Source organism: Alligator mississippiensis, chromosome 1 (assembly GCF_030867095.1).
Source record: "Alligator mississippiensis isolate rAllMis1 chromosome 1, rAllMis1, whole genome shotgun sequence".
In the NCBI taxonomy this organism is placed as follows: Eukaryota; Metazoa; Chordata; order Crocodylia; family Alligatoridae; genus Alligator; species Alligator mississippiensis.
The window spans coordinates 177,650,570-177,678,131 of NC_081824.1; the positions used below are offsets into that span (position 1 = coordinate 177,650,570).

General features: G+C 40.5%; 1 protein-coding gene across 11 annotated transcripts in view; it reads left to right on the top strand.

The window, feature by feature from the left end:
• LCLAT1 (lysocardiolipin acyltransferase 1) overlaps nt 1-27,562 on the top strand; it is a 228,211-nt gene that overhangs the window by 75,039 nt on the left and 125,610 nt on the right. For 6 of the 11 annotated variants that reach the window (XM_059717249.1, XM_059717251.1, XM_059717265.1 and 3 more), the window contains 2 exons: nt 19,818-19,986; nt 23,853-24,051. In XM_059717249.1, coding sequence (XP_059573232.1) covers nt 19,822-19,986; nt 23,853-24,051 — 364 coding nt within the window. In that variant the 5' untranslated portion in view covers nt 19,818-19,821. Of the gene's footprint in view, nt 1-1,529; nt 1,743-6,024; nt 6,147-19,817; nt 19,987-23,603; nt 23,705-23,852; nt 24,052-27,562 lie in introns of those variants that run through there. The other 5 variants (XM_059717244.1, XM_059717250.1, XM_019483091.2 and 2 more) reach the window with 4 other exon arrangements.

The window sequence follows — 27,562 nt, forward strand, 5'->3', positions numbered from 1 at the left end:
CAGAGTCAACAGCATTTCAAGCTATGGTGACCCCACAGCTCAGCACTGTGTATTCTAGATTACCACCCCCACCCTCTCCAGAATCCATGTGCTAATGAGCCTCCCACTCGAGACTGGAACCAGGTGTTCTTGTCACAAGTCCTGGGATCCTCTGAAAAATTATATGCAGATGAGGTGCAGGGCAACCTACTCTGGCTTCACCTCATAGAGGGCAGTGCCACACAAATCATAGGAAACAGGCTGCGAGAGAGGGTAACAGAGGGATTCTGGGTGAAGAACCAGGAAGCTTTGAAAATGGGAAATAAGGTGCAGCTCAGGTGTGGGAGTGAAGAGGAAGTTGTAATGTATTTAGTATAGTGGCTCACCGTGACTTGAAAAAGTTGGTGCTGAGGGGGACTGCACATCATTGGTACTACTGTATATCTTCTTCAGATAGGCTCTGCACTAATCTGTCCTTGTGGTAGGTTCCCATCAGCATGTTTGACCAAAATGGGCCATGTGTGTTATAGTCATGCTCAGTGTTGGCTACATTTAATCAACTTCATAGTTGGTTTCCATTACTGAGCATATGCTGCTTTTGGCAGCAGTTCAGTGATAGACAGTGTATTTAATACAGCTTGTTTGTACGTAAATGTAAGACAAGGGACCACTCCCCTCTCCCCTCCATGTTGGTTGGGGAACAAGACCTTGTCATATATTTGAGTAAATATGATAAATAATTCTTACTGTTAGTTCATAATTCTTACTGTTGGTTCTTGCATTTTATCAGTTTGAAAAGGGTGCAATTATACTTAAGATTCCCTTTGAACTAGGTGCTTTACAACCAGCAGAAAGATGTGGCACCTTTCTTTTAAAACTTACAGCTTGAACCCCTGCCTCGTTGTACTTGGCTAAAGTAGTACAACTCTCCATGTTGGTGCAGATTTATTGATTATAAAGATGGTTTTGCTAGTTTATAGTTCACCCCCTCCCTCCCTCCCTCCATAAAAGAAAAGGAGCAAGTTACATCTTCGTAAGATACGTTGTATACTGCAATTGACTTATGTCCACAGTTGTGGAGGGAGAAGTAAGTTTTTTCTGTTGAAATCACGCCTCTAAGCAAAATACTTATACAGTCAGTGTCCCATTGCAGCAACAGGCATTTACCAACAGCCTTTTCCCTGGGAGGAGTGTTTTGCTTAGCCTATATTAAGATGATATTTCCGATAGCCCTAAGTAGCTGTGCCTGTTAAATGGCGCCAGGACACTGACATGCACTGATGTGAATCAGTGGATCAGGCCTCAGAAGGATAGATGTTCTTGCTCAATGTTAAGCATGCTAAAACACAATTTGTCTTGTCATGGATTTGTTACATTGTATTCATTCTTCAAATGAACTCCCAGTGAGGGCTTTTCTAAACAGTGAGGGAAAATGACTGAAAGAACCTCAGCACATTTCTTTGGATGGGAAGTTTCTCATGACATCTATTTTGGTTACACATTTTGGATGAGATTCTCATCCTTCTGTGGCACCTTTTATGTCTTTTCAGAAAGATTGGAACAGTGTTGATCCATCTGGATGAGAATTCCCTTGAGGCATGAACTGAGGAAGTGCTGCAAATGGTTTTCCAGGAACTGTACTTCAAACTTTTTCAGAGGAAATTGAGGAGAAGCAGGAGGTGCATGCCAGTTGGGAAAAAGCAGGTGAAACTGTATCACCTACTGCTATGAAAATTAAGAGCAGTTTTGCTGTTCTCTCACAGGCAAGAAAGGGTGCTATGACTTGGGCGTCTCATCAGGGTTGTTAAAATTGCACTGAAAGATGATCCACTTACTAGAGTTCTTGAAGGCAGTTTAAATCCACCTGCATGTAACCTCCAGCTGGCCTCTGGAAAGGACATAACAGTTTCGCCAAATAGCCCCATATTGTGCTACCAAATTGTAGTAGTAATTAAGAACATCAGGTCTACAGGTGCTCTTGGACTTCTTGGCCACCTCTACCAAAAATTGTCAGAATTGGATGCTGTGTCAAAATCAGAGTTGCATGCAAATCAGATTTGCCCACCACTCCTTCCTAAAGGAATGCAGCAGTGGTTAATCTCCATCAAAAGCACTGCATTCTTTCTCCCCACACTTCCCCTTTGTTTCTGTATCTGCCAGGTATCTAACCTATTGTTTCTATTGTGCTTTCATTGGAAAGCAACCATTTACCAAGCATAGGAAGAAGTTGGGGAAATCACAATTTATGTGGCTTTTAACATTATTATAAACATCTAATATTTGCTGATGGACAAATTTTATGTTTCAAACTACCGTGTATTTTAACTTAAGTTTTTGGCTTTATCCCTGATAGCAGGGCAGCTCCCAATGCCAAATTTAAAGTCAGACTCCAGAGCATGAAACTTTCCAATTAAATAGTTGTAAGAATACATCTTATTTTAACTTTGGCAAAACAATTTATTTTCCCTGATACTGTTCTCAGAAATGGCTGACTCCTTTTAGAGAGAATTTAAGACAATCAGCCTGGTGCAGATACCCACCATGGAAAATTTCGACCTGAACAGTTTGGCAAGCTTAAAAGTAACTGTCAAAAAGGTTTTATAAATAATAATAATGATAATAACTAATAATATCAAATAAACAAATATGGTTTTAGGTTGCCTACTAACTCCACCTATAATGCATGCTCAGAGTGATCTGTCAGATCAGTGAAATTAAGGTAAAGGTCTTAACATTTCTAGTCAATCTTGAATTTATAGTAGACATTACAACAGTCCTACAACTATGTGTCTGCATGGAACGCCATTGAGTTTCTGGGGAGCTTGCTCACATTGAGTGCTTATAGACATAAAAAAAAAGCAGCACTTTAAGCTTGGCACATCCCCATACCAAGTGAGCACATGCCCAGAAGAGGCATCAAATTAGTCGTACCTGGCTCACCCAACATCTGTATAGATTGGGTGCTTCAGCAGGGCTTTTTGGCCTTTTTGTCTTAACAGCTGGTTGAATTGGCTTTAGATAAAAGCGCCAAAAAGCCGTACTGAAGCATCCAGTGCATATAAATGCTCTGGAGCTGGGTCAAACGAATGTGCTGCCTCTTCTGGTAAAGTGTGAGGTTTGTGGGGGAATATTTTTGTTTTGGGATTTTTTTTACTCATGTCTGTCAGCACCTGTATAGATTTGCAAGATTAAAGCTCACTGGGTATTTCAGCAAACAGTAAGCTAATAGAGCAGGAACACATTTGGCATACATGGGCATAATTGTAGCTCTAAAAGGGGTGGAGTTTCTGTTTGGGCTTATAAAAGTACGTTACAATACGAGTAGACCAAAGCCTTAATTATTTGTTGTTCACCATGCATACAGTTTTTTCAAATGACACTAAAAATAAGGTTATTAACAGGGTTCGCCATGGAAAAATGCAGTAAGATGGGGATTTTCTCATTTTAAGGAGAAATCCCTAGATTTTCTCTTCTAAAGGAGAAAAAAATCAGGAAATGGTGGGTTTCCCCCTGCAGGCTGGCAGAGGTGCAGCCTGCTAGGGGGACTGGGAGAAACAACCAGCAGGGGGACACCGTGTGCATGTGCACATGCTCATGACAGCCAGGCAGCCTGAAGAGCAGCTCCCCCAGGTAAGTCTAATGGGGGGGGGGGGGGCCGCATAGAGATGGAGTTGGGCAGGGCTGGGGCTGCTGGCCAGCAGGGTGGTTCATGGGACTTAGGGCCTGCGGCCACAATGCATGGCTGTGGAGAGTGGGATAGAGCCACGGGTGGCTTGTCCAGGGAGTTGGGGAAGGGCTGGCTCCATGCTACTGCATGCATTCTCGGGGCAGGTACATGTGCCCTTAGATTTGTGCACAGGGCAGGGGTAGGTATGGGCTGCCTGCAGCAGGCTCGGGCTCCCCACCCTGATGCCCTTCCCCTAGGGCCTCCAAAGCCCAGTGAGTGGGACCTGGTGCAGGAAGGCAGGCACTGCCAGGGCAGGGCAGGGCAGGCGCAGGACAGAGCCACGGCTTGTCTGGGGGCATGGGAGCGGGGGCCAGCTCCTGCTGCTGTGCGCACCTTGGGACAGCATGGTGGGGGGGCATATGCCCCCTGGATCTGTGTGGGGCAGGGCAGGCAGCTGCGGGCTATAGCCCAGGGCTGTGCTGGGCTCTTCCCAGCAGGGGTTGGGCTGGGTTGCGCTCAGGGCAGGTGGTAGCACTGGGAGCGGGGATTGGGGGGTTTGTGGCAAATTTTGGAGTGGCTACAGTGCCCCCGTAGCCCCCTCTGAGTGCTGCCGTCCGCCCCAAGCACAGCTTGGTCCAGCCCCTGCCAGGAGGAGCCTGGTGCAGCCCCAGCCCCAGCTCTAGCCTGCAGTGGCAGCCCTGCCTTGCACAGATCCAGGGGGCACCCCCACCATATCTTCCTGGGGTGCGTGCAGCAGCGGGAGCCACTCTCCTCTGTCCCCTTGGGTGAGCCACTTGCAGCTTTGTCCTGTACCCTGCCCTGCCTCAGTTGGGCAGCACCTGCCCCAGCCACACTTCCTCCCTCACCACAGGGACCTCAATCTGCACCCCCCCACACACACTTCTCCCCTTCCCCCACCCCTTCCACCGCAACAGATTTACCACCTGGACACTGCTCTTCAGGCTGCCAAGCTGGTATCAGAAATCCGATGGTATTGGCCGATATGCCTCCTTAAAAATCTATCAGTATCGGCCCCAAAGATCTCTACTGGTGTACCCCTAGTATTTAGAATTTATTTTATTATAGTGATTGAGGCACTGGTAGGCTTCCAAATTGCTTTAAAATTGTAAATATTTCAATAAAATCTTATGTTCAACTGATAGATATATACATATATCTAGATATCTAGATACAGATATATAGATATAAATATAGATATAGTGGCAGCTTATTTTAATAATGGAAAAACACGGATCTGGGGGGTTTTAATCAGTGAATTTGCGTTTTTTAAACGAAGAAAACCAGGATCCCTGGTTATTAAATTGGGCAGGAATTGGGGGTACAAGCTAATGAATAAGACTTTCTAATTTTAAACTGAACACTAGCCCCTGCCTATTGCCTAAAGGGCAGGGGCTGGCACTCAATTCCCACTGAAAGGCATAGGGAAGTTGGGGCTTTTCTCTTGTTTGTGTCTTTGATAATCCAAGTGTCCCTTTTTTATTTTCACCACTGCTGCACTCCTTTTGTGCGACCACTTGACTTAAGCTGAGTTTACCATGACACGGGTACATTCTCACTCATGTTTGATGGCTTCCATATAGCCTGCTTCACTGTCCAGGTGAACCATGGTCAAACACTGAGCTTTATTTCCTAGATTTCTCTTATGTTAATCATCCTGAACAGAAAACATGCATCAAAAGTGGCATTAAAGCTCGTATTACCATGTTGATTTTTTGCTTAGTGACATTATTAAAAATTAAAATTCCTCATGCAATATGCTGTTACCAAAAAAAAGGAAAAAGCAAGTATGTATCAGAAGCTGGTCAACCAGACTTTCAAAATGGTGAACAGCAAAGTCATTCAAACGGTGGAACTCAAAACCTTAAATCAAGCATGAGGAGTGCATCCTGGCACAGATGCAGTGTGTGGTAGCAAGGACTATAGAGCCTTCATTCTCTTTTGGGGCATTGGCTTGGTTTTCACTGCCAAAGAGCAAAGCTATTGTATCATTCATCAAATCTGAATCCTTGTGTCAGACTTCCATAGGACTGGATGTTTGATTCATTTTTACTAACAAAGTCATCAGTGTGGGTGAGCAGATAATGCTGAAACTGCTACTTTTTAAGGTTATTATAAAGAGTAGCTGGGAACTAAAGCTCTGAGGTAGCCTTGTACAGGGAAGCAGTTCTTACTCTGCTCCTTCAAGAACATCTCCCACAAGAAGCAAAGGGCGAGAGTGAGGAGAATGAGTGCAGTGCTGATGGAAAATGACCAGTGCCTCATTCCTGTGGGAAGGACTTGTGGGCAAATCAGATTTGCATGCAACTCTGATTTTGACGGGCTTTTAAAGATCTGATTTTTATCTTCCTTTTTTTCAGTTGCTGTAAGTTCTTGAAGTTTGGACAACTTTATTCTAAATTAAGAAGCCCCCTCCCCTTATTCTGCTGAGGAAGAGTGCCTTACAGTTTGACACCTGTCAACCAGAAGTGGTTTTCTTGGCGTATGTTGGCTTAGAATTAAACCTAAATTCCTGTATGATATACTTAATACACTTCACAAAATGTCCTCATTCTCTGCATGCATGAAGATTATTTTAGGGGTTATTAATAACTGGTATTTCACTGAACTTTTCTGAAAATTTTCAGCCTTAAAAAACCAAACAAACAAACAAAAAACCCCAGCTAGTAGAGGAGCTATTTCTGATCCCTGAGACCTTCTATTCTTGATGCCTCAACAGCCAAGAGGCTATTTCTGTCTAGTGCTGTTTGAATGCAGGTTTACAGGGCAACAATATAGGATGGAATATAGAGTAGTTTTATATCTGGAAAGCTGTGAGGCAGTAACTTGGAATTGTTTTTGTACATTTTATATTACATATAAACGGGCAGCTTTCGGTCGAAAAAGCTACAGGCTGTGGTTGATTAGTTTTTTCCTTCCTGGGCATTTCTTGCAACTGCTGTTCAAGTGCAGATTGTACCAGATCTTGTGAGCTAAGAATAAAAATGGATCTTTTCCTTAAGTTTTTCCATAAAGTAGCTGTAGCTACCTACTACTTGACACCTTCCAAATTTTTCTGAATACCTTACTCAGTGCTCTTAGTAAGACTTTATTGATATAATGACTGCTTAGACTAATGCTTTAAGAAGTAAAGATATGCAGGTGTTGTGGGGGGAGAAATAAACAACACCCTCCCACTCCCAATTTACGTCTTTTTCTCCTCACTGAATTAACTACTTAGGACTTCTAATGGCTGTGTTGCAGAGAATCTTAGCCAGACTCGTTTTTTCATTGCATTTGGAAAGATATTTAATTGCTTGGCAGAACAAATTAAATATTCTGTTGAATCTTTTATTGAATTATAATAGTCAGATTAAGTCTTGGCAATCAAAGTGAGGCAATAAATGGTAAGATGGTGTTGCGGTAATCATGTCTTATTGGTAATATTTACTGAGATTAGTCATTAAGTATTGTGCTCTTTATTTTGTGCAGATGTAAACTAGTATCTATTTACTGTCTTGTTGGAGAGCATCAGAGATGCATTTAATGGTGTTAATTATCCTAATTATCATAAAAGAATGTACAACTGGATACATTTGCTTAATCTTCTATGTCATCTCTGAGGATTTTAAGGTCTTGGCATCAATTAAAAGTGAAAACGGTTTTAGCAATGTCCTCCCTATATCTTGGCATGTGTTCCTTCCATACAATCAGTCTGTGGCATAGTTTTTATAGGAATTGTAGTCTTTATTTCTGGAAAGGGCCAGTATTGAAGTAATAGAATCAGGAGTCTGAGATGCAGTGAAAGATTGGCAAAAAACTTGCTGATAGTGTTTGGGTAGTTGATTAGTCAGTCTCTGAGTGTAAAAATCACCAGAAGTTTTTGTTTGTTTGTTTATTTGTTGGGAGGGGTTTTTTTCGGGGGGGGGGGAAGGGAGGGGAGGGTGTTGTTAGGTTTTTGGTTAATTTTATTTTAAAAGCAGAACTAAAAACAATCTTGAAATTGTGGCACTTTTAATCAAGGATCTCAAGACTTCTCTTCTCCCTGTCAATAATGACAACTTCACCCATGTTTACCTTAGACCTAGAGAGGCATGGAAATGAAGTTCTGTGCCCAAAGAACCAGACAAGTCTGAAAGAGATTTTGTAGGAAAGACTCAGTTCCAGTCCCATTCTGTGTGCAGTTTTAATGTTTAAAATATTGACTTTAAGTTCCAGGTTTCTTATTCTGACCCTAAAATGAATGGTAGAGCTGGTCAAAAATTTTCCAGAGGAACAGGATCATTGTTAGAAAGTGATGATTTGATTGGATCAGTTTTGTATGGGAACATTATTGATTCCATCCAAACTTTCTGGCTGCCTGCTAGGGTGCACTGGCTCCTTGTTGGCTGTTCAGATCTCTAGGATGTCTGGCTGGCAAGTTGCTCAGGATTTCCAGGCTGTCTGACCTGGCTGCTTAATAGTTTTCACAAGCTCCTTGCCCAATAGGTAAATAAGTGTCTGGGCTTCGAGACTCCATGCACTGCCTGTCTGCCAAGTTACCCCCAGTCAGCCAGGGAGATGATCACAAATTTTTGAAGAATTCCTGGTTTGAAAGAACTGAAATGAAGCTTTGGACTTTCTGATCTGGTTTGGAATAGGTTTGTTGTTTTTTTTTTCTAGAAAAGTGACTCTCTTTCTGTGATGGGGAAATTCAGGTTCCTGTACAGTTATGGCTTGTTTGTGCTTATAAAAAGACACTGGACTAAATAATCAAAATACCGTTTGTAGCTAACACCTGTAAATTGGTGAACTTTGTTTATTGAATGAATTGAAATAGTGGAGGAAAGATTTGGCTCTTGCTCAAAGGCTCTGCTTGGTTTAATGAAAATTTAGTGTGTAGTATTCTGTTACTTAATTAAATAATCCTTTGTTGCCATTTCCTCTACTAAGTATCGACCAAAAAAGAATGAAGCTGAATTCATAACGTTTCGCCCCCTGGTTCAAAAGAATTAATGAGCATACAGTTTCAGTGCCAGTGGCTGTTAAACAGAAACATAATTCCAGCCAATCAGAGTGCATATGAGCATTGTTGTCTTAGTGGTAATAATGAGCATTTAAAAATGTATTTAGTGATATAATGAAACCTCATTTGACAACTGTTTAATTTCAAATATGGAATCCATTTAGTCATTAGAGAAAAAGTGGCCCTGTCTGCTAGGCAGGACTTGCTTGATTTCATATTGTAGGTTAAATTTTGCTTATAGTGAACTTGAAAGACTGTATAGCAATTCTATGGTGGTTTTAATTTTCTTTTTTTATTTATAAGACCTTTTGAATCATTTAGAAACTAGCAGTGAAATGTATAATATGAAGTCAGACCTGACTACTGTGCAACTGCTAAACACCTTTAATTTTAAGAGCTGAGCCATTTATTTTTAACCAGGTAAAGAGAATATATTTTATATCCATTCTTCCCTCCTAAGCCTGTGGAATTCTTCATGGTTCAGGTTTAGTTTGGTAGTACAAAACAGATTTCTCGCAGATCCTGTTTAAAAGTTTTGAAAACCAACATTATAACAAGTTCTGGTTTGGCAGTCATTTCAGCTGTACCTTGAGTAAAAACAAGTAACTAATAGGCAAAATGTGAGCCAAAAACTGACCACAACTGAATACCTCTGCTTTATATTATTATTTAAAAAATGTTCACATAAAATATTAAAGTGGTTCAAGAATAGCTTCTAGTAAAGTTAAGTTTACAAAAATGCAACTGTTTTGGAAAGTAATTTGTCCCATCTTAGCTAAGAATGTTTAAAATTAACTGAAATATAAAACAAAAAATTATATTTTAGGAATTACTGTTACCCGTTACCTGGAGACAGATAATGTTTTTTTCTCCTGCTATGGCAACAAGAAAATGTGAACATACAGTACCCCTTCACTTGGAGTTCTGCCACAAAATAGATGAAAAATTACAAGTCCAGCACCAGGGTAGCATCTATAGCGGTCTGCAGTTTCAAACCTGAATCATAATCTAATTCTTTTTTATCCTTGTCCATACACTCCTTTGCCCCCATCCCACAAATGGAAAGTAACTTTAGAGTAAACCAAAGCCTTTGTGTGGTAGCCATAAATCAAGTGTTGAGTGGTATTCTTGCTGTAGGAAGAGGTGGTTGTCAGCAGCAATAAAAAAGTATTTTTCTACTTGAAAAACAGTGGAGTAACCAAACATAACTTCCTTCCCAGTGCCTTGATTCATGTAGCATGCATTTTCTCTTTCAGTGAAGGGGGATGGTATAGTCAAACAAATTTTTATTGTAAGCATTTTGTTTTTGAGATACCACTTTGCAACCCAAAAGGGTTAGTTGTTTTTTTTACTGTTGTTTTATTGGTCATGTTTTGTAGTTATAAACTGATGTTTCTGCATTGTTTTGTAATTGAATTAAATAATTGTTAGAGGGATAATACAGTTCCCCTGTGTAAATGTAAGTTAGAAGACAGAGAAAGGACTACCTCATGATTAAATATCTGACCCATGGGTTGGTTCCTTTTTCATCAAGTTTTTGCATAATGTTTACTTATACAAGTACTCTTAAATTTTAAAATGTAGTAAACATGCAGAAGAAAAATCTTAATGCAAAATAGGATGATAGAGTCTTTCTCTGACCTGGTATGCAAGTTAATTTATTATGGGTTTATTTAATTTAGTATTAAAATAGCAAAATAAGCACAAAAAATGTTCAAGTATTTGAAATATTGCCATTAGAAGTCAATGGTAAGCACTAATTCTCTATACATTTATGGATTTTAGTTACAAGATGGTTTAGATACTCTTGCTTTCCAGAGTGTTATGGGTTGGTTGTTGCAGGGGGGGGTTGTAAAACAATACAGGTATATGATGTTTTTCATTTATGAAGCCAAGTTATATTTGCAGTGTAGAAATTAATTAGTACGCATGTGATCCATGTTGTAGATCTAAATAATAGGCTTGAAAAAAACTTAGCCCCTCCCCCTAAGTTAAAGTGGTAATTTGATTTGTACTTTTTCTAGCATTTATGAAATCTACAAGCTAACTGTCGAATTTGGGTGTGAATTTCAGCTTCAGTAGAATGGGGAATTGCATCTGGTTTGGGAATTATTGGATTTTAAATGGTATCTGGCGCTCTATCTCTGTCTCCTAATGTGGTCTTGTATTTTTCTTTAAAGGATCAAAAACTTATTTTGAGCCCAGCATGGCTACTTCTAAATTAGATAGTGAGACTGTTGTAGAATATCAGTAAACTGTCAGCTGCCCTCAGTAGTTCTGTTTTTTATACATCTGCTTTGCACCATTCATCAGTTGGCTAAGTGAGACTTCCTTCCAAATCGATCTTGTAGTCAGAGCATAAATTTCTGTGGCTGATTAAAAACAAAACAAAAAAGAATTTTATAGCTGCTGTATTTTTAAATGAAAATTGAGGAGCTAAATTGGAGTATTTAAGGCTTTAAAATTTTTAAGTGGGCCTGTAGAATGTTTTGAGATTGGAGTCCCCTTTAAGGCACTCAGTGATATGGAAACATTCTTGTGTCCTAATTGAAATTGTTGAAATATTCTCTATTGCGTTCATGTACTTTACTGTATTGTCTCTCTTCTAAGATGTTGTGTGGTCAGTCCGTGTCTGGATAACATTACAGTACCTAAACCAAGAAGATTAATTTCTTAGAAACTTGAAGGGAATGCATTTGCTTTCCAATTGCTCTTCTGCCTGTTTCCTGTTAATAAATACAATCTAAAGACAACATAGTATAACGCTAAGGTTTGAACATGCATATCTGTAATGTAAGGATAAACATAATGTTTTAGCTCCAGAACCAAATGCTATAAATCCAGCATATTAAGTTTAAATTTAAAAGAGAGCCAAATAATCTTGAGACTTGGAAGTGTACCAGTAAGATGTCCAAATGGCCTTAACTTTGCCTTGTAGTGGTTACCAATCATACTTTTTTGTTAGGGTTGGTTGGGTTTTGCAGGATAAAACCATATATTATTTAGGATTAGGGACTTATTTTAGGGATTTAGAAATTCTGTGTTTTGAACAGCCGAATCCATGGTACTCCTATTTTACAGTCTTTTTCTCATTTTTTTTCCCATATTGTCTGTCAGAAATTCTTTTTGTCTGAATAAATCTTGTAAAATGCTATATATTTATAGAGTGTACTTGGTAGCCATGTTGGTCTGAGACAAGAAGACATACAAAAAACTAGAACTCTTGGTTCCAAAATGATACCTTTTATTAGACCAACTGGGAAATCGCAAGATAATTGTCCTTTTCTGCAAGCTTTCAGGATCAAAGTCCCTTTGTCTGGGAAAACTATAAATGGTACAAGATAGTAAAAAGTCCCCATAGGTAGGAAATAAACTTCATTTTTGCACAGAGGAAGCTGAAGATGGAAGGCTGCCCCTCTGGGTCCGTGAGCTCCCTCTGTGTAAAAATTAAGTTTATTTCCTACCTATGGGGACTTTTTACCATCTTGTACCATCTACACTTTTCCCAGAACCTGATGAAGGGACTTTGATCCCGAAAGCTTGCAGAAAAGGACAATTGTCTTGCGATTTTCCAGTTGGTCTAATAAAAGGTATCATTTTGGAACCAAGTGTTCTAGATTTTTGTATATATTTGTAGAAGTGTTCTTGTAAAAATGCTAATAGGACCCTTCTTTTTTAATTTACATGACCTGACAAATTGATAGCAATACAAATATTTTCTTTTTCAATTTGTTGTTTTAAGTATATACTTATCCTTTATATTCCCTTAGTGTGGATGAGTTCACATGATACAAATTCTGAATTTTACCTGCTTATCTTCTGCTGTGTGTTGCTTTGTTTTCAGAGCTAATAAATGTTTCTGGTACTTTGTTGGCCTGTGCATCTAAGTCTACTTAAAATGAATAAAACTCTAGTTTGCTACTGATTTGTTAGTTTGATCATTAGCCTCAAATGGCATCTGCAGTGATGTATCAAAATAAATTGGAGCATTTCAAATTTTATTTTTAACTTTGCTGGGTTTTCTTGAACTGGGAACTGTCTCCCCAAACTTTCTGTTTCACTATAAGCTACTAAGTAAAATATTTGCTCCCTCATTCCATTTATATTTCCAAGAGTAACAGCCTTAATTTTGGGCATTAAATGTATTTAACATAGGAAGCCTTTATTTTCTGTTTAATATGGCTAGGGACAGACATTCAAAAAGCCTGAGCCTGAATTTATTCAATCTTTGCATGTTAGTCTAACCTGGCTAGGCTAAACCAGTTTATAACTGTACAGACATTCCCTCTGGACTGAAAAAGTGCAGACCCATGCCTGTAGTGGCTGAGGCTAGAAGCTGGGGGGTGCTAGAGCAGCCCTCCCTTCCCTTCTACTGTGCTGTGCTGAGGGGGGGCATGGCCAGGCCCTGGCAGGATGCTCTGATTAGGGCGGGTGTCGCCCACCTCCAACCAGCCCAGCCCCTCCCAGCTGGGAATTGACAACACAGTGTTTATCACCCCATTAAGCAAACAACAGAGGGCATTACCAGCTACCTGTTGATTCCGCTTTTGTCCCATCTGCCACAGCACAGACCAGACTGTAGCCAGCATGTGGTCTGCTAGCTAATGCTGAGGTGTCTGTGAAGGACAGGGGAATGAATGCCTGCTTAGCACAGAGTGGGGAGGGGAGGGGGGGAGCAGAAGCCAGGCAGATGCCTGCAGAGACTGCCGAGCTGCAGCCAGAGAGCAGAGGGGAGGGGCCAGCCCTGCTGTGGAGCAGAGATCCCCACCCAGCCCAGAGAGCATGCTGGGGGAGTCTGGTTTATTTTAAATGAGCAAGAGGTCTGGTACAGACATTGCATAGTCTGGTTTGACCCCAGTCAATTAATCCTGATACTATATTCAACCAGGTTTATCTGAAACCGGTTTCAGCCATTTTCACACTGGTTTATGTGCACTGAACATCTGTTCTGTTACAGGTTTAAACCAGTTTCTGATTACTTAAACCTGTTTATGTGTAATGTCCCTAGCCCACGTGTTCAGATCCTACTGGTGACATGAAAATGGGGCCTCATCCAAAACCCATTGAAGTCAATAGAAAGATTCCTATTTGACTTCAGTGGGATCTGGATCAGGCCTATACAATGAAATAACTAAAAGTATAGAGACAGCAGGTATTAGTTTCTAGGCCTGTGCGAGTAGGCAGCTATCTGATCTGACTTTGGATCCAGCCACTTTGGATGGCTGCGATCCGATCTGGAGCTCTGGACCAGGTTTCCACCTCGATCTGGCTGAACCAGCTCCGAAGCTGCCTTGGAGATCTGGCCATAGGGTATAATGGGGAATCAGTGAAATATCTATAACTTTGTTGTTGTTTGTCTGATTTGGATAAAATGTGCAGGGATTGTAGCCTCTGCTGAGAGCATGAAACCTGCCAAGTTTCAAGAAGATCGGTGCAGGGGTTTGGGGGGAACTGCGCCCCAAATTCTTGAAAGCCAAACTCCTGTCATGGCTGTGTTACAACATGGGGGGGGGGCAAAACTGCAGGGCTGGTAGGTCTTACTGAGGCCACAAAGACTGCCAAATTTCAAGGAGATCGGTGCAGGGGGGTTCTGGAGCCCTGCATCCCTAGCTGCTGACAGGCAAAATTCGTGCCAAGACTCTGTCTGTCTTGGGGCAGTTGATTGTCTGTATTGATTCTTTCCTCTCCTTAGCCTGGTTTTGTAGGTGCTAACTGATGCCTGTTAAGTCGTTATGTAGTAGCTACAACCACTCATGGCACCAGTTTAGCTTGTCTGCAGCTCGAGGGGCAGTTTTCCCCAAACCCCTGCACCGATCTTATTAAATCTTGGCAGGCTTTGTGGCCTCAGCAAGAGCTACCAGCCCTGCAGTTTTGACCCCCCTGTGTTGTAACACATAGACATGACAGGAGTGTTGCTTTCAACAATTTGGGGTACAGTTCCCCCCAAACCCCTTCACCGATCTTCTTGAAACTTGGCAGGCTTCATCGTCTCTGCAGAGTCTACCACTTCTGAAAATTTCATCCAAATCATTCAACAAACAACAAAGTTATAGATATTTTATTGTTTCCCCATTATACGCTATGGCCAGATCTCCAAGGCGGCTCCGAACCGCTTCAGGAAGCCTAACGAGGCCAGTGCTTCGACCCGGATGTGCTGCTTTGGACCCCGAAGTGTCCGAAGCTTCTCCGGATCTGAAGCTCTGTCCGAAGCCTCGCACAGCCCTATTAGTTTCAGGATACTGACTTGGGAAATATTGTTGCCAGCTTATAGTAGATAGAATCCTACTTGTGACTAAAAGATTTCACTGGGACTTGCATTTAGCCAGTTTCAGCAAACTTATAAAATTAGTGCATGCTGTGTCTATATAAAACTGTTGTCTGGTATAGTAAATAGCAGATGTTGAGCTGTAGTTAGATGTAAAATCCCAATTACAGTAGGATCAATACTGGGTAATAATTCACTGTACTCTTCATCTGAATGGGTAAGCATTTATTGATTGATTAGACTTATATGCTACCCTTCCCAACAGAGGGTCAGGGCAGCTTACAGTAGGAGAATAGAATAGCATTTATGAAACAGGAAAAATGCTTATTGAACAGGAGAAAATGCAAAACAAACTGTCTAAACAATATTCCAGCCTAGATTTATTTGCTATGTTAGAGTTTAGCAAACAGTTAAGAGCATAGGGTCTGGTAAAAACAGTTTTGGCTCAAATATTTAGAGGAAGCTTGGGACTTCTAGGTTTTAAGGAGTGGGGGGAAGAATTGGTCCATGTACTTAAAAAAAATATGAATACAGCTTAAAATGTTAAATATCCCTAAAAGGTAAGGAAGGCAGGTTTTGGGTTTTTTTTAGTAACCAAGAAAGATTTTTCAGGTTTCTTGAGTAACCAAGAAAGTATCTTACTTAGCAACCCAAATTAATGGGAACAGTTTACTACCTTAACATCCCCAGCTGCCTGTTTAGGGCAGATTGAAGACCTCTTTATACAGCTGGAAAAATATAAAAAGGACTGCTGTTCTGCCCCAAGATTTCTAATTTTATTGTTATATTAATGAAGGAATCTAGTTATTACTTGGATCAGGACACATGACATTTTAGGGAAAGGTTTTGTTAAACTTTGTCTTTAGTTCAACTACAGTTATCAAGTTTACTTTTCCTTATTTCTGGTGGACTATCATATTTATGGCTTTCTCTGCATTTTTCCTCTTTCTACTCCCCTAGCATTTGCGGCAGTAGGTCACACAGCTTCTGCATGACATCTGCTTTTCCAACAGTAATATCAGCATTTTGGAATTTGCTAATTTAATCCTAGTCAATTTTTCTTTTTCTTAAAGTTATTGGTGATGGTAAAAAAATTTTTTGATGAAAAATGCAGGTGCAATTAAAATAAGATCTTAAATTTGAGCACATTTAATCCCCATACAATTTTAGAGCAACATCTAGAAAAACTCAAGTCAAGTTTGTATTGTTAACTTTGCTTTCACCTTTGCCTCTGACTGATCGTCTTTAATTATGGGAATCACATGCTGTTTTTTCACTCAGAAGCAAAGTAATATGCAACTTAAATACACCGACGTAGTATCTTCAGCGTTATTTCATTTTTTTATACTTCAATTATTTTTATTATCAAAATGACCAAAAAATGGACTTCTGTTATAAATTCTTTCTTGCAGTATTCATTTTAATAGTTCTGTTGGCACCTCTGTATGATTCTATAGAATCTTAACTGCCTAGACCCCACAATTGAACTTAATTAAGAAGTTTTACTTAAGCTTTTTGTCCCAGGGAATAGTTTAACAGTTACATAGGTATCATTTTATTCTATGCAGAGACTGGATAGGCATCTGTCTATGGTGATTTGGGAACAGCAAATCCTGTATCTGTGCAGTTTGACCTTGCACAGGCCCCTGGACTCTCATAGGCTGTGAGGTCCCTTCCAAGCCCATGATTCAGTGATTATCCTAGGATAGCAGTAGCCCCCTTGTGGACAGACTTGTTCCAGAATGCCACTGTGTACTACTTTCAATTTAGCTTAAACTCATTCCTAGTAACAAATGCTAAACCTGAAAAGAAGCTCATTAATGCTATGAGTTATACTAAAAACTGTCCTGTGTAAGTAAGGTGCCCTCATTATGTCAGCAAATTTTATGGGGTTTTTTATTACACTATGAAATCTGGATGAGTACAATTTATAATATTCTCTTTTCACATAAATAACTTTCAAGCAGTGTTTTTCTGGCATACCTTTACAGCCATGTCCTACCCTGTATTATATGCATGTCTTGGGTTGTAGAGTTGTTTGTTATTTCCGTGGTATAACAAGGATCTTAATGCTCCTGTTTCTTTAAGAGAAAAAAGGCTGCAGGGAGGGCTTAGTCAGCAATTAGGGGAGATACCCGACCAGAAAGGATCAGGTTTAGGTGTATACACCCAAGTCCTGAATTGGGCGTGCAGTCTGGCCCCTGGAGGCTGATGTATGAGGCACTCCTGAGCAGACTACAGAGAGAGACTTCTGATGGACATCAAGGAAGCCTCTGGGTAATACAGCCTTAAGGGTGAGGTAACTCCGGCAGTTTAGGGAGGGACTAAGGGGAAGTGGAGATCCCAGGATAGGGGGGACTGTGCGGAGGAAGAGGTCCCAACAAGCCCAGGAACAGGGCTAGAGGCCTGGGAGTAAGGCCAAAGCCCAGAAACAGGGCAGAGAAGGGGCTAGAGTCCCAAGTGCCCGGGGAGGGGCCAAGAGGGTGATGTGGAGCAGGGCCAAGGGCCCTTAGATTAATTGAGACTAGGGCTGAGGGTCCATGGAACTGATTGATGATAATTGATTGATTGGTAAAGTCTACAAGGCATGAGTGTGGCTAAAAGGGAGACTGAGAGGCCATTAAATTGTCCTTAAGACAGTGAGTAGGTAGACCATGGCTCGTGAGCAGATGAGAACTCACTCGGGGATCCCTGGAACAGCCTCCTGTTTCTAAATACGTGTTAATAGCAAGGCTTGGCAGGCAAGCAGAAGGGGAGGATGCTTAAAAGACAAGGAGAAACGAAGGCTGAGTGACCACCAGGCAGCGTTATGGCCAGCCCTGAGGCTGGCCTTTGTTACATTTGGTGCGTTGGCCGGGAAGGGCTGTGTGCACGCAGGGACTCAGTTTCCCCTGTGTAGAATATAGGAGAACTTAAGGGCCCACAAGTAGACATAGAAATTTCAGGGTGCAAGAGGTCTTGTGGGTTGCAGGATAGAATATGACAGCCAGAATGGGAATCCTTAGATGACTGCAAATGGGATGCTGAATAAACCCAAGAGGGAGACCCTCCTGGTTCTGGGTAAGACCTGAAAACTGCACCCTCCTGGGGTCTGGTGTAGTGTGGGGCTACTCATGGCAAGGTAGCCTCTATAAAGTGCCACATGTTGCAGCCCCAGGGAAAGGCAAGTATAGGGTGCCTTAAAACCCCACTGCCCTATGGGTTATTCTGTGGTAGGAAAAAGGCTAAAGGACAGGGATAAACAAAGGCTGAGAGGTCACCAGAGGAAGGCTGGCCTTTGCAGTGGCCAATGAAACAGAGCTAAGATGGTGCTTAGAACCTTAATTTTGGTATCTCTGGATTCTTGAAGACTTTGCTGTGCAACCTTAGTACTGTATTATTACTATGGAACATGTTTTGAAAGGACAGTCAAGATCAAGTATGTAGGCTTCAGTATACAAGGCTTAATGGATTACTTTTTCCATTGCTCATTTTAAAATTAAAGCACCAGCTTCCTGTTTTCCTAGTACCAAACTCTCATTTATCTGAGCTCTTATAATTCCTAAAGCAGTCTGTTTGGAGAGGAATTCAGTGAAGTGACTGGGAAGGAGACTTCTACTTAACCTTTCATTTCGCAAGTGACCAGTTTAGTGCTAAACAGGTTATTTTTAGTTTCTAATTTAGGGAATTAATATTTCCAGATTTGTTTTGTCATAGCTTGGTTGTCTCTGCTGAATTGGAAAGGCTTGTAGCCAGCACAAACTGTTGGAGGATTGCTCTAACTGTTCTACATTAATCCATTAAGAATCTTTATGCATTATGTATTTTGATCTATAACAAGACACACAGTCTAGCTGATGGTATGGTCACTGGAATATTTTAAGTCTAGACTACTGTTTTATGAAACCGAAGGCCATCTTATGCAATAGTCAGAAGTTTGCTAAACTGAAACACTGCAGTTTCTGAAGACACTTCTTTTCATATGATGGCATCATCTGGAAGATAACTCTTGAAGCCAGCAGAAATGCATTGGGGGCCCTGACCTAGGTTACAGGCTCTATAGGCCAGAATGGCTTAGAACAGGGGTTCCCAAACTGTGATACATATACCTCTGGGGGGTATGCAGGAGAAATTGTGTAATGGCAGATTCAATTTTCATTACAATAATAATTGGCATTTAAAGAGTTAAAACATAAAATGTATGCTGGTAGGAGTATGCAGGCAGCTGGTAAATCTGGAGGGGAGTACACAATAAGAAAAAGTTGTGAAACTTTGGCTTAGAAGATTGTTTCCTAATCTTTCCTTTGGATGGTATTAGTAGGCTCTTCAGAAAGTGATGTAATCAGTTTCCAAGTGTGGTAGAAAGGATACTGCAACACTAGACTTTGGAAGAGGACACAAAATGGGAAATAGAAAAACTTTGCCTAGTGTCCCCTTTTGTACTTGTCATCATCAAAAGATTATGATTTTGGAAACTCAAGAGATGATACAATTCATCAGAAATATGACATGGCACAAATCATTTTGGTTTTCTATCCCCTTTGTCACTTGGTGCCATAAAAATAGCTTTCAGAAAACTTCAGCATGCAACTGAATTTTTATACTAAGCAGAGGAAATAATTGAAGATGAAGCTGATATAATCTTTTGGTCTCTTAATATCCCAAAGACTTTAAAAGTTACTGTGCTTATGTTGATCGTTTTAAGCTGCCAGTGAAATGCTGACACTTAGGTAGGACATTTTCAGTTCACATTGCTGTAACATTACTGTAACATTTTTTAATGAAGTAACATTAAAAAATAGGCCAAAAATGAATGAGGCCACATCTAACTGAAATTATATAGGAAGGGGCAGTTGTTGAGTTAAGTAATGGAAACATGACTGCAAGTACATTTGCGTAACAGAATGCTAACTTTTGTCTTTCAGAGCCATGGTGTCATGGAAAGGGATATATTTTTTACTTGCACTGTTCCTCGGAAGTTTTTTTGGAAGTATTTTCATGCTCAGTCCTTTTCTACCTTTGATGTTTGTTTCCCCTGCCTGGTATCGCTGGATCGTGGACCGAATTGTAGCCACTTGGCTCACACTTCCAGTGGTAAGTTGCAACATGAGTGTACTTCTAGTGAGCCTTTATATTTACATTGTCTTACAACACTCTTGATGTTATGAAAATGTTCTTAATAATTTCTAGCACCTACTGGGAGCGTAGGACTTAATTCAGCCAATTTAACACGTGAAAGTCAGTGAATTTTGTTCACACTAGTTACTTAGCGTGCGAACTAGCATCACATCTTAAATTCTAATATTGACAGGTCTTTTTATGAAGTCTCCAAATCTACCCTCCAAAAGAACTGCATTCTGAGCCAGATGCCTTCAAATATTTTTGAACTTTCATTCAGCTTAATATAAATAGTTACTTTACATCAGACCTCACCCTGTTGGTTTCATTCTGTTTCAGAGGACTATGGAAAATATCTCCCTTGCATGCCCAGTGCATCAGAAATGTTGCATTATTGTTAATGAAATTGTAGTTCAGTTAATGCTTCTCTCTTGGATGGCAGTTTTATCCTCCATTGGCCAACTCCCATTTTTCCTTCCCTTTCCCATTCCCAAAACAATATAGCAACAATTGTAATAGAATGGGAATTGCAGAGCAAAAGACTGTTTCTTTAAAATATATTTAAAGTGATTTCTTAAGGCCAAAAGAGGAGCGGACATGGTAGAAAACCTCAGAAAAGCAATGAGTAGTAGAGCACAATAGGCTTTCCAGCAATCTTCTGTATCTCATCAATGTAGGAGCTGTATAAAAGAGAGAGGACCCAGTATCAACACAATTTTCCATTTATTTGAGTTATACCACTATAAAAAGTGTTATGGGATCTAACCAAGTCCCTATAGCAGGGCTTAATCAGTGAATCTTAAATTACTTTGGTCCATTTCGTGTTTTCCCACAGTTCATTGTCTGCTCAGTGCACTCTTTATTATTGTTCACAAATAGTTGAGAATTAAAAAAAATTATTCATAAATATCATATTTATCTGAATCCAAGATGTCTTCAAATGCAAGATAACCACCCAGTAATTGAATTCGACATGGAAGATCATACATTTTTTATAACTTTCCATGTATGGAATCTAATTACTGAGGGAGTGTCTTTAAATTCATCCCCCATGGCAGGGATGGGGGGGAGGCAGCTAGCCAGAACTCTGCCGCTGCCTTCCCCTTTTGCTTTAGCAGCTCTGGCTCTGGTGCAGTTGGCAACATCAGCAGCTTAGGGTAGAATAGAATGTGAGCATTGGGGAGAGGGAGCAGGCAGTGGTGGGGGAGCGGCTGCACAGTCTCCCCCATGCTCCCTCTGAATTACGTAGCATAGCATGCGTTTCCTTCACATAGTCTCTCCTGGATTCCCCCCTCCCTTACTCCCCACATAGTCTCCACTACACTCCCCCTACTGCTCACTCCCTCTGCCACAGCGAGGTGGCAGCTTGGCTTTGACTTTGCCCTAAGCTCAGAGCCAGGGCTGCAGCAACCACCTGCCTCTGCTGGTACTCAATTCCAAGAGTCCCAGCTTTTTTTTTGCTTTTTTTTTCCCTTCATGTTGATTGGGGGGGACTTTGTCTTGGATTCGAGTAAATATGGTAGGCCTGTTTAATTTTTCTGAAGTAAAATATTTACCCTGGCTGTTACGGCCTCATTGCTTCCAGCACATCCATGTCTCCTATGGAAGGATTAATACCTTTTAAAGCATAAAAAAATGATTCTACTTTCTCTACCTGCATTTGGACTTCTCCATATGCAGCTTGAAATTGCTAATTCTTTCTACCATTAGTGCAAAACTAATTCAATTAGGAAGGAAATAAAAATTAACATTTTAAGGGAAAATAACACTGGTCACTTTCATCTGTCACAGCCAAGTACATATTTGAACTTCACTTTAGTAGTTATGTTTGAAGACTGACACTCTGAGTACCTACCAGATCACCAAACAGGACACACACATTTCCTTTTGATGGCAGAAGAGGGTGGGTTCTTAAGTGCTTTATAATTTTCCTGTTGAATACCTGTTTTGATGCAAAGGTTGTCATTGGAACTTGGAATGCTTTTATTAGGTATTTTGATACGCTTGAAACCTAGCAGTTGGTAATAGTAACAGCGGTAGCTAAAAGTGATAGCTAAAAGAAGTACTCTTGACAGGTAATGATTTTTCCGTTGTTTCTTACAGTTTCTGCTCTCATAGTAATCCAGAGGCAGCTCTTGATTAGTTAAAAAAAATTAGGTTTGTTTCTCAATTTAACAGTAAACTTTTCAGTGTATTAGCCCCATTTTTCAAAAAGTGCATGTTAGGCTTAGGGCTGTTGAAGGATGACAGTTCTGTTTCATGGCAACTTTTGCAATCTAGAAATCTGGTTTCATTCCATATTGAAATCAGCTCCTTATTGGAGGTAAATTAAAAACCTTTTGAATGCTTTTGCCCAAGCAGCATGCCTGAATTAAAACCTGAGCTTTTAGATTCAGGAAATGGGTCTATGCCTGTCCTCCCTCTGGGCTGTGCTGAGAGAGACTCAGATCCTAAGTCTTTGTTTTACCTGTGTCACCTGATTTTCTTTAGCTATGGCATACTCCATAGTAAAACCATTATTTTTTGAAAGCTCGTTGTCAGTGACTTTTGTGTTAGCTTGTTTAGGGAGGTGCATGGCATTACTGTGATCCTCTGGGGTATTCTCAGAACCTGTTGGCAGTTACAGTGACGCTCAAAATACAAATTACATTTTTCTAAAGCAGGGCCAAGCAAAGTCTGGCCTCCTGGCCAGATTGGGCCCGTGGCAGTGTCCATTTCCCAGCAGCCCCTGCCCATGTTGCTGTGGCCAGTTTCTGTGGAGACCCCAGAAGCGGCAGCACCGTGACAACGTGAGGCCAAGGTTTCCATGGAGACCACCCCCAGCAGCGCTGGCAAGGTACATGGCTGGGAGCTGTTCCAGGGCTGGGGCTGGGATCCTGCGCCAGTGACAGCATGGTCTGGAGCTGGGGCAGAGCTTCAATCCATTGCTCGCATGCCCTGGATCTGGGAGGGGAAAGGAGATGCCTGTGGGCAGCGGCTCGCAGCTTTGCCCTGGCTCTGGACCATGCTGTCACTGCTGCAGGATCCCAGCCCCATCCCCAGAGCAGCTCCCCACCCAGCCACGTGCCCTGCCAGTGCTGCTGGGGCCTGTCTCTGGCCCTGCACTGTCACGGTGCACCGCTACTAGGGTCTCCATGGAAACTGGCTGCAGCGATGCAGGCAGGGGCTGCTGGGAAATGGAGTCTGGCCAGTAGCTGGATCTGCCACTTTGCCCACCCCTGTTGTAAAGAAGGGTAGTTATAATGTTGGGGAACATCACAGCACTGATTCTGACTTGCACAGACATATGCCAATCTGTTAAAGTGCATTCAAGTTTTGTCTGGGATTTCCCATCCTCAAGCCTCTGTTTTTCTATCTTTACTACTAGCTAATTGTGGGGATGAGAGTGAAGCATTGTATTACACTGATAGGAAATCACGCTTCAGAAGTTATCAGTGCCGTAGTAACTTTGGCCACTGGACCACTTGCAGGATACCTGAGGCAATTTCCCTTTTGCCCTGCCGTGCTGTAAGCCTTGGTGAGCCATATTCAGAGTCTGCATTTTGATTCTCATAAGATAGTGGGCAAATAAGGTGTTCTCATCTTACCTCCAGATCAGCAAACAACATTTGGTTGAGAAGTGCTGAAATTCACTGTATTCGCCACTTGACTCAGGGGAAAATGGCTGGGTCCTGTATATATGGCTGGACTTCTGGTAAGAAAACAGTTAAGGGAAGTTCATTCTCCTAATGAACTTTTGTTGACATTTAAGTGAAATCATTTAAAACTTATTTCCGTTATTGATGGGCTAAAGCTTTTATTTTTCCTGAGGGAAAATGATAATGTCGTAACCTTTCTTGTAGGCTTTGCTGGAGATGGTATTCGGTGCAAAGGTGGTTATAACAGGTGATGGGTTCATTCCTGGAGAAAGAAGCGTCATTATTATGAACCATCGGACAAGAATGGACTGGATGTTCTTATGGAATTGCCTGCTGCGATACAGCTACCTCAGACTAGAAAAGATCTGTCTCAAATCCAGTCTCAAAAGTGTTCCAGGATTTGGTAGGTCATTTACACTTTTAACCAGAAAAAGAACAGTTGTGAAAACACTCTCCCGTTCCCCCAACGCTGCTCAAGCCTCATCAAGTGACTTAAGTTCAAGATCTGCTTCATTATTAAGGAAACAAGATTTTCTCATTTTGTTCGAATGTATTTGTTAGGTGCCTTTGCTTATTATCTTACATACGCAAACCAAGAAGACTTTGTCTTTTTAAAATTTTGTCTAAACAACTGAGAACTTAAGGTTCTTTTTAATAGCTGTAGTGTCAAACTGAGCTCATGTGATAGCAGTACACTGTACAGGATATGAGGTAGCCAGCATTTACAGTGATAAAGGCCAGAAGCTAGTCTAGGCTGTAGAAATTTAGAGAAACTTACTTTAAATAAGCCAAGAACTTGTCATACAAGTAGTCTCAGAATAAATATGTAGATTTAACTGTAATAAAAAATCTCTTTGAATTTTATTTATCTTTTACATTTGACATCTTACACAAAACCATGTCGTACAAGAAATGTATCAACTCCCTGAAGTCCAAAAACTAACCTGATCTTATCGCTTCCTGCTTTTCATCCATTGGTCTGAGCAGACAAGTTTTTTTAGGAATTGGTGTAGTTCTGGCACTCTGAACAATAGGAGGAGCTCTCATTGTTGTGCCATATCAATATACTTGAAAAAATAATAATTTAAATACGAGTAGTGAAAGTGGCAAGAGAAATTTATGCATGTTTTCTAGTAACGCTCACTTGATGCAAATGAGATATCTGCTCCTTTTTAAGTTGCAAAAAGTCAGGAAATTTTGGTGGATGCATTTTATACCCTTGTAAAGCAATGCAGATTGTTTTGATGCTTTTCATAACTTGAAAACATACTTTATGAGTTTAATAAAAATATTCAGACTTTTCTTTTAGATGCCACCTGTGAATGTTTTTCTAAGGAATTTTAGAAAATTCCTATGGATACAGTATACTTGAATCCCAAGGTTACTCTCCTCTTTACTGTATGTTACTAAAATGAGTTACAGCATGTTGTGTGTTAGCATCTGTTTGTCAAAATTAAAATTCCCTAACTGTTTTAAAGGCTAGACCCTTGAAGTTAGAAGTATTTGTGCCTTTTCAGGATTTGGCCCTAACATATTTGTTGGTGAATAAAAGTTAGTGAGAGGTATTAGAAAGTTTTGCAACTGACTTTTTTTCTCCAGTCCACTCCACAGTGCACAAAGACTTCATAATCAAAAAGTATTCTTCAAAACACACAGTAGTGGGACTTTGTGTGTATTGCAATCTAAAGAGGAGTAATTTTCTTTTTAAATATTCGGAAGTTAGTAGCTTAGTAACCAATGCAGGGGAATTTAGTTGGGCTACATCCAGTGTTTAATGGCCTTAAAACGGTGCATGCTATGGTTTTATGCTGCCACAGTATTTACATCTACTAGAGCCTCTAAAGAAACTGTTAGGTGCTTTTGAAATCATAATTTACAGCGGATCCTCTGTAACTGTTTTTCTGTCTCCTATTCTGCTCTAAACAGAAGCTAAACTGTTGTAACTTTAAATCAGTGGTTCTCAACCTTTTTGGACTTGAAGCACCCCTCCATAACTCTTGTGAATTGTGATGTAACTTGTATATTACAGTGCTTACCTCCTTACAGAGGGGATGGGCAGTGAGGAAGGAGGTTGAGAAATAGCCAGACCAGAACACGTCTAAGCCTGGTATCTGCTTATCTCGTGGCACCCTTCAGAGGATCTGGTGACACCCCAAGATGCTGTGGCACCCAGGTTGACAGTCAGTGCTTCAAACTGGTTTCATTCAGATTCAAAGTTACAGCAGTTTAGCTGTAATATACCTTTTATTGGAGCAAATAGATTAAATGGTTGCATTGATTGATTTAAGGTGTGAGGAGAGAGATGACTTAGGAACCAGTGTCATATCAGTCTAGTGGTAAATTCTTTCCATAACCAGTGAAATTTGTAGGATCCAGTTAGAAATAAAGGGCTTCCTGTGTGTAGTCAACCTAAGCTCAGGTGTTTGAATCCTGCAAAAATATATGGAGTATTTACTGCCAACACATGGAGCTAATAAAAATCAGTCTGCTTACAACAGTGATATAAGGGATTAAAGAACTAAGGGCTGACATTGAGTAGTTCTTCTGGAGGACCAAGCAAATTTATATTATCCAGAATTTATAGTGCTTGTCTGTATAGTATGTTCAAGGGTCCAAATGGCATCTAAGAGAATTTTTTTTCTTTGATAGTTAGGCTGCCCTCCCCAAAAAGGCCTAAGGCAGCTTACAATAACAATCTTTAAAAATGGGTAATAAAACAGTAGTAAAACTTGCCATCAGTTCTGTTCATTTAATAAACAATTGGTCACTTAAATTATTTTTTCTTAATGGCTTGTTCAGGACCTACAAAAAATACGAGTAAGGTATATGTTGCTCAACAATACTTTGAAAACAAGGAATTTTTTTTCCCCCGATATCCATTGTAGTTTGCAGGCCCTGTGTGTTACATGAGCTAGCATTTAAGCCAGCTAACCCAGGTACTAGAAAAAATAGTCAGGGCAGCATGGAGCTCAGCTTCAGTACCTTGCTCTATTTCTTGACAAGGTAAATTAAGACACGCTGAGCTATATATTGCCATAACTAGACTGCTTTGCAATGTAGATGTACCTTTTAATGGTCTTCATATACTTTAGTCATCCAGCTACTTATCAATTTGAGGTTTTCAGTGCAAGTTGGAAAAGTTACTGTTTTCTGAGATAAATGTGTAAGACCAGAAATAAAAATAATACATTTGTATGATGTTTGGGCACAAACTAGTGGGTAAAAGCGATGGTTGTAATAGGGTGCTGTCAGTTTTGTGATCTGTTGGTGTTGCTTGTGCAATAGACTGGCTAGCTGTATCTGAATAGAAGGGCCACTGATATTACTTGCTTAGTACAGCTGGGTGAATAATGACTGAGCTGAAAAGGAGGGGCGGGGGTAGGGAGAAAATTCAGTTCAAGATGACCAAAACAAAATTTGGGGGTACTTTAGAGAAATAAAAGTTGCTTTATTATTTTAGATTTTAAAAAATTAGATTCGTTTTTAAATTAAAAATGCATTTTTTGGAAATTTAAACATCACATTTTCCATTTAAAATGTGCTTTGACACCTTCAAAACTTCCACCTTCTCATTTTTCCTGGAGACTGTTTGCTTGGTTTACCCAAACCCAAACTCCTCAAAAACGCCATTTTTAGTTGCATTTATTTGTTGAAAAAAAACTGCTCCCATTACTGAGGTACTTTGAGATGGTAGGAAAAAATATTCTATGTGAAGTCGGGTAGAGAAGGAGGAGCAACTGAAAGGTGAGATTCATGGATCAAATGAAGTTACTTGCATGGAAGATTTCTACATGAAACGCAGTAAATGTTGACAGCTGCTGGAGGCTTAATACAGAGGGCTAAGTAGTAGAGGAGAGAAAATGGAAGGCAGTGAAAGGAATTCATGTCTCTTGTAAATCCTTCACTTGACTTTC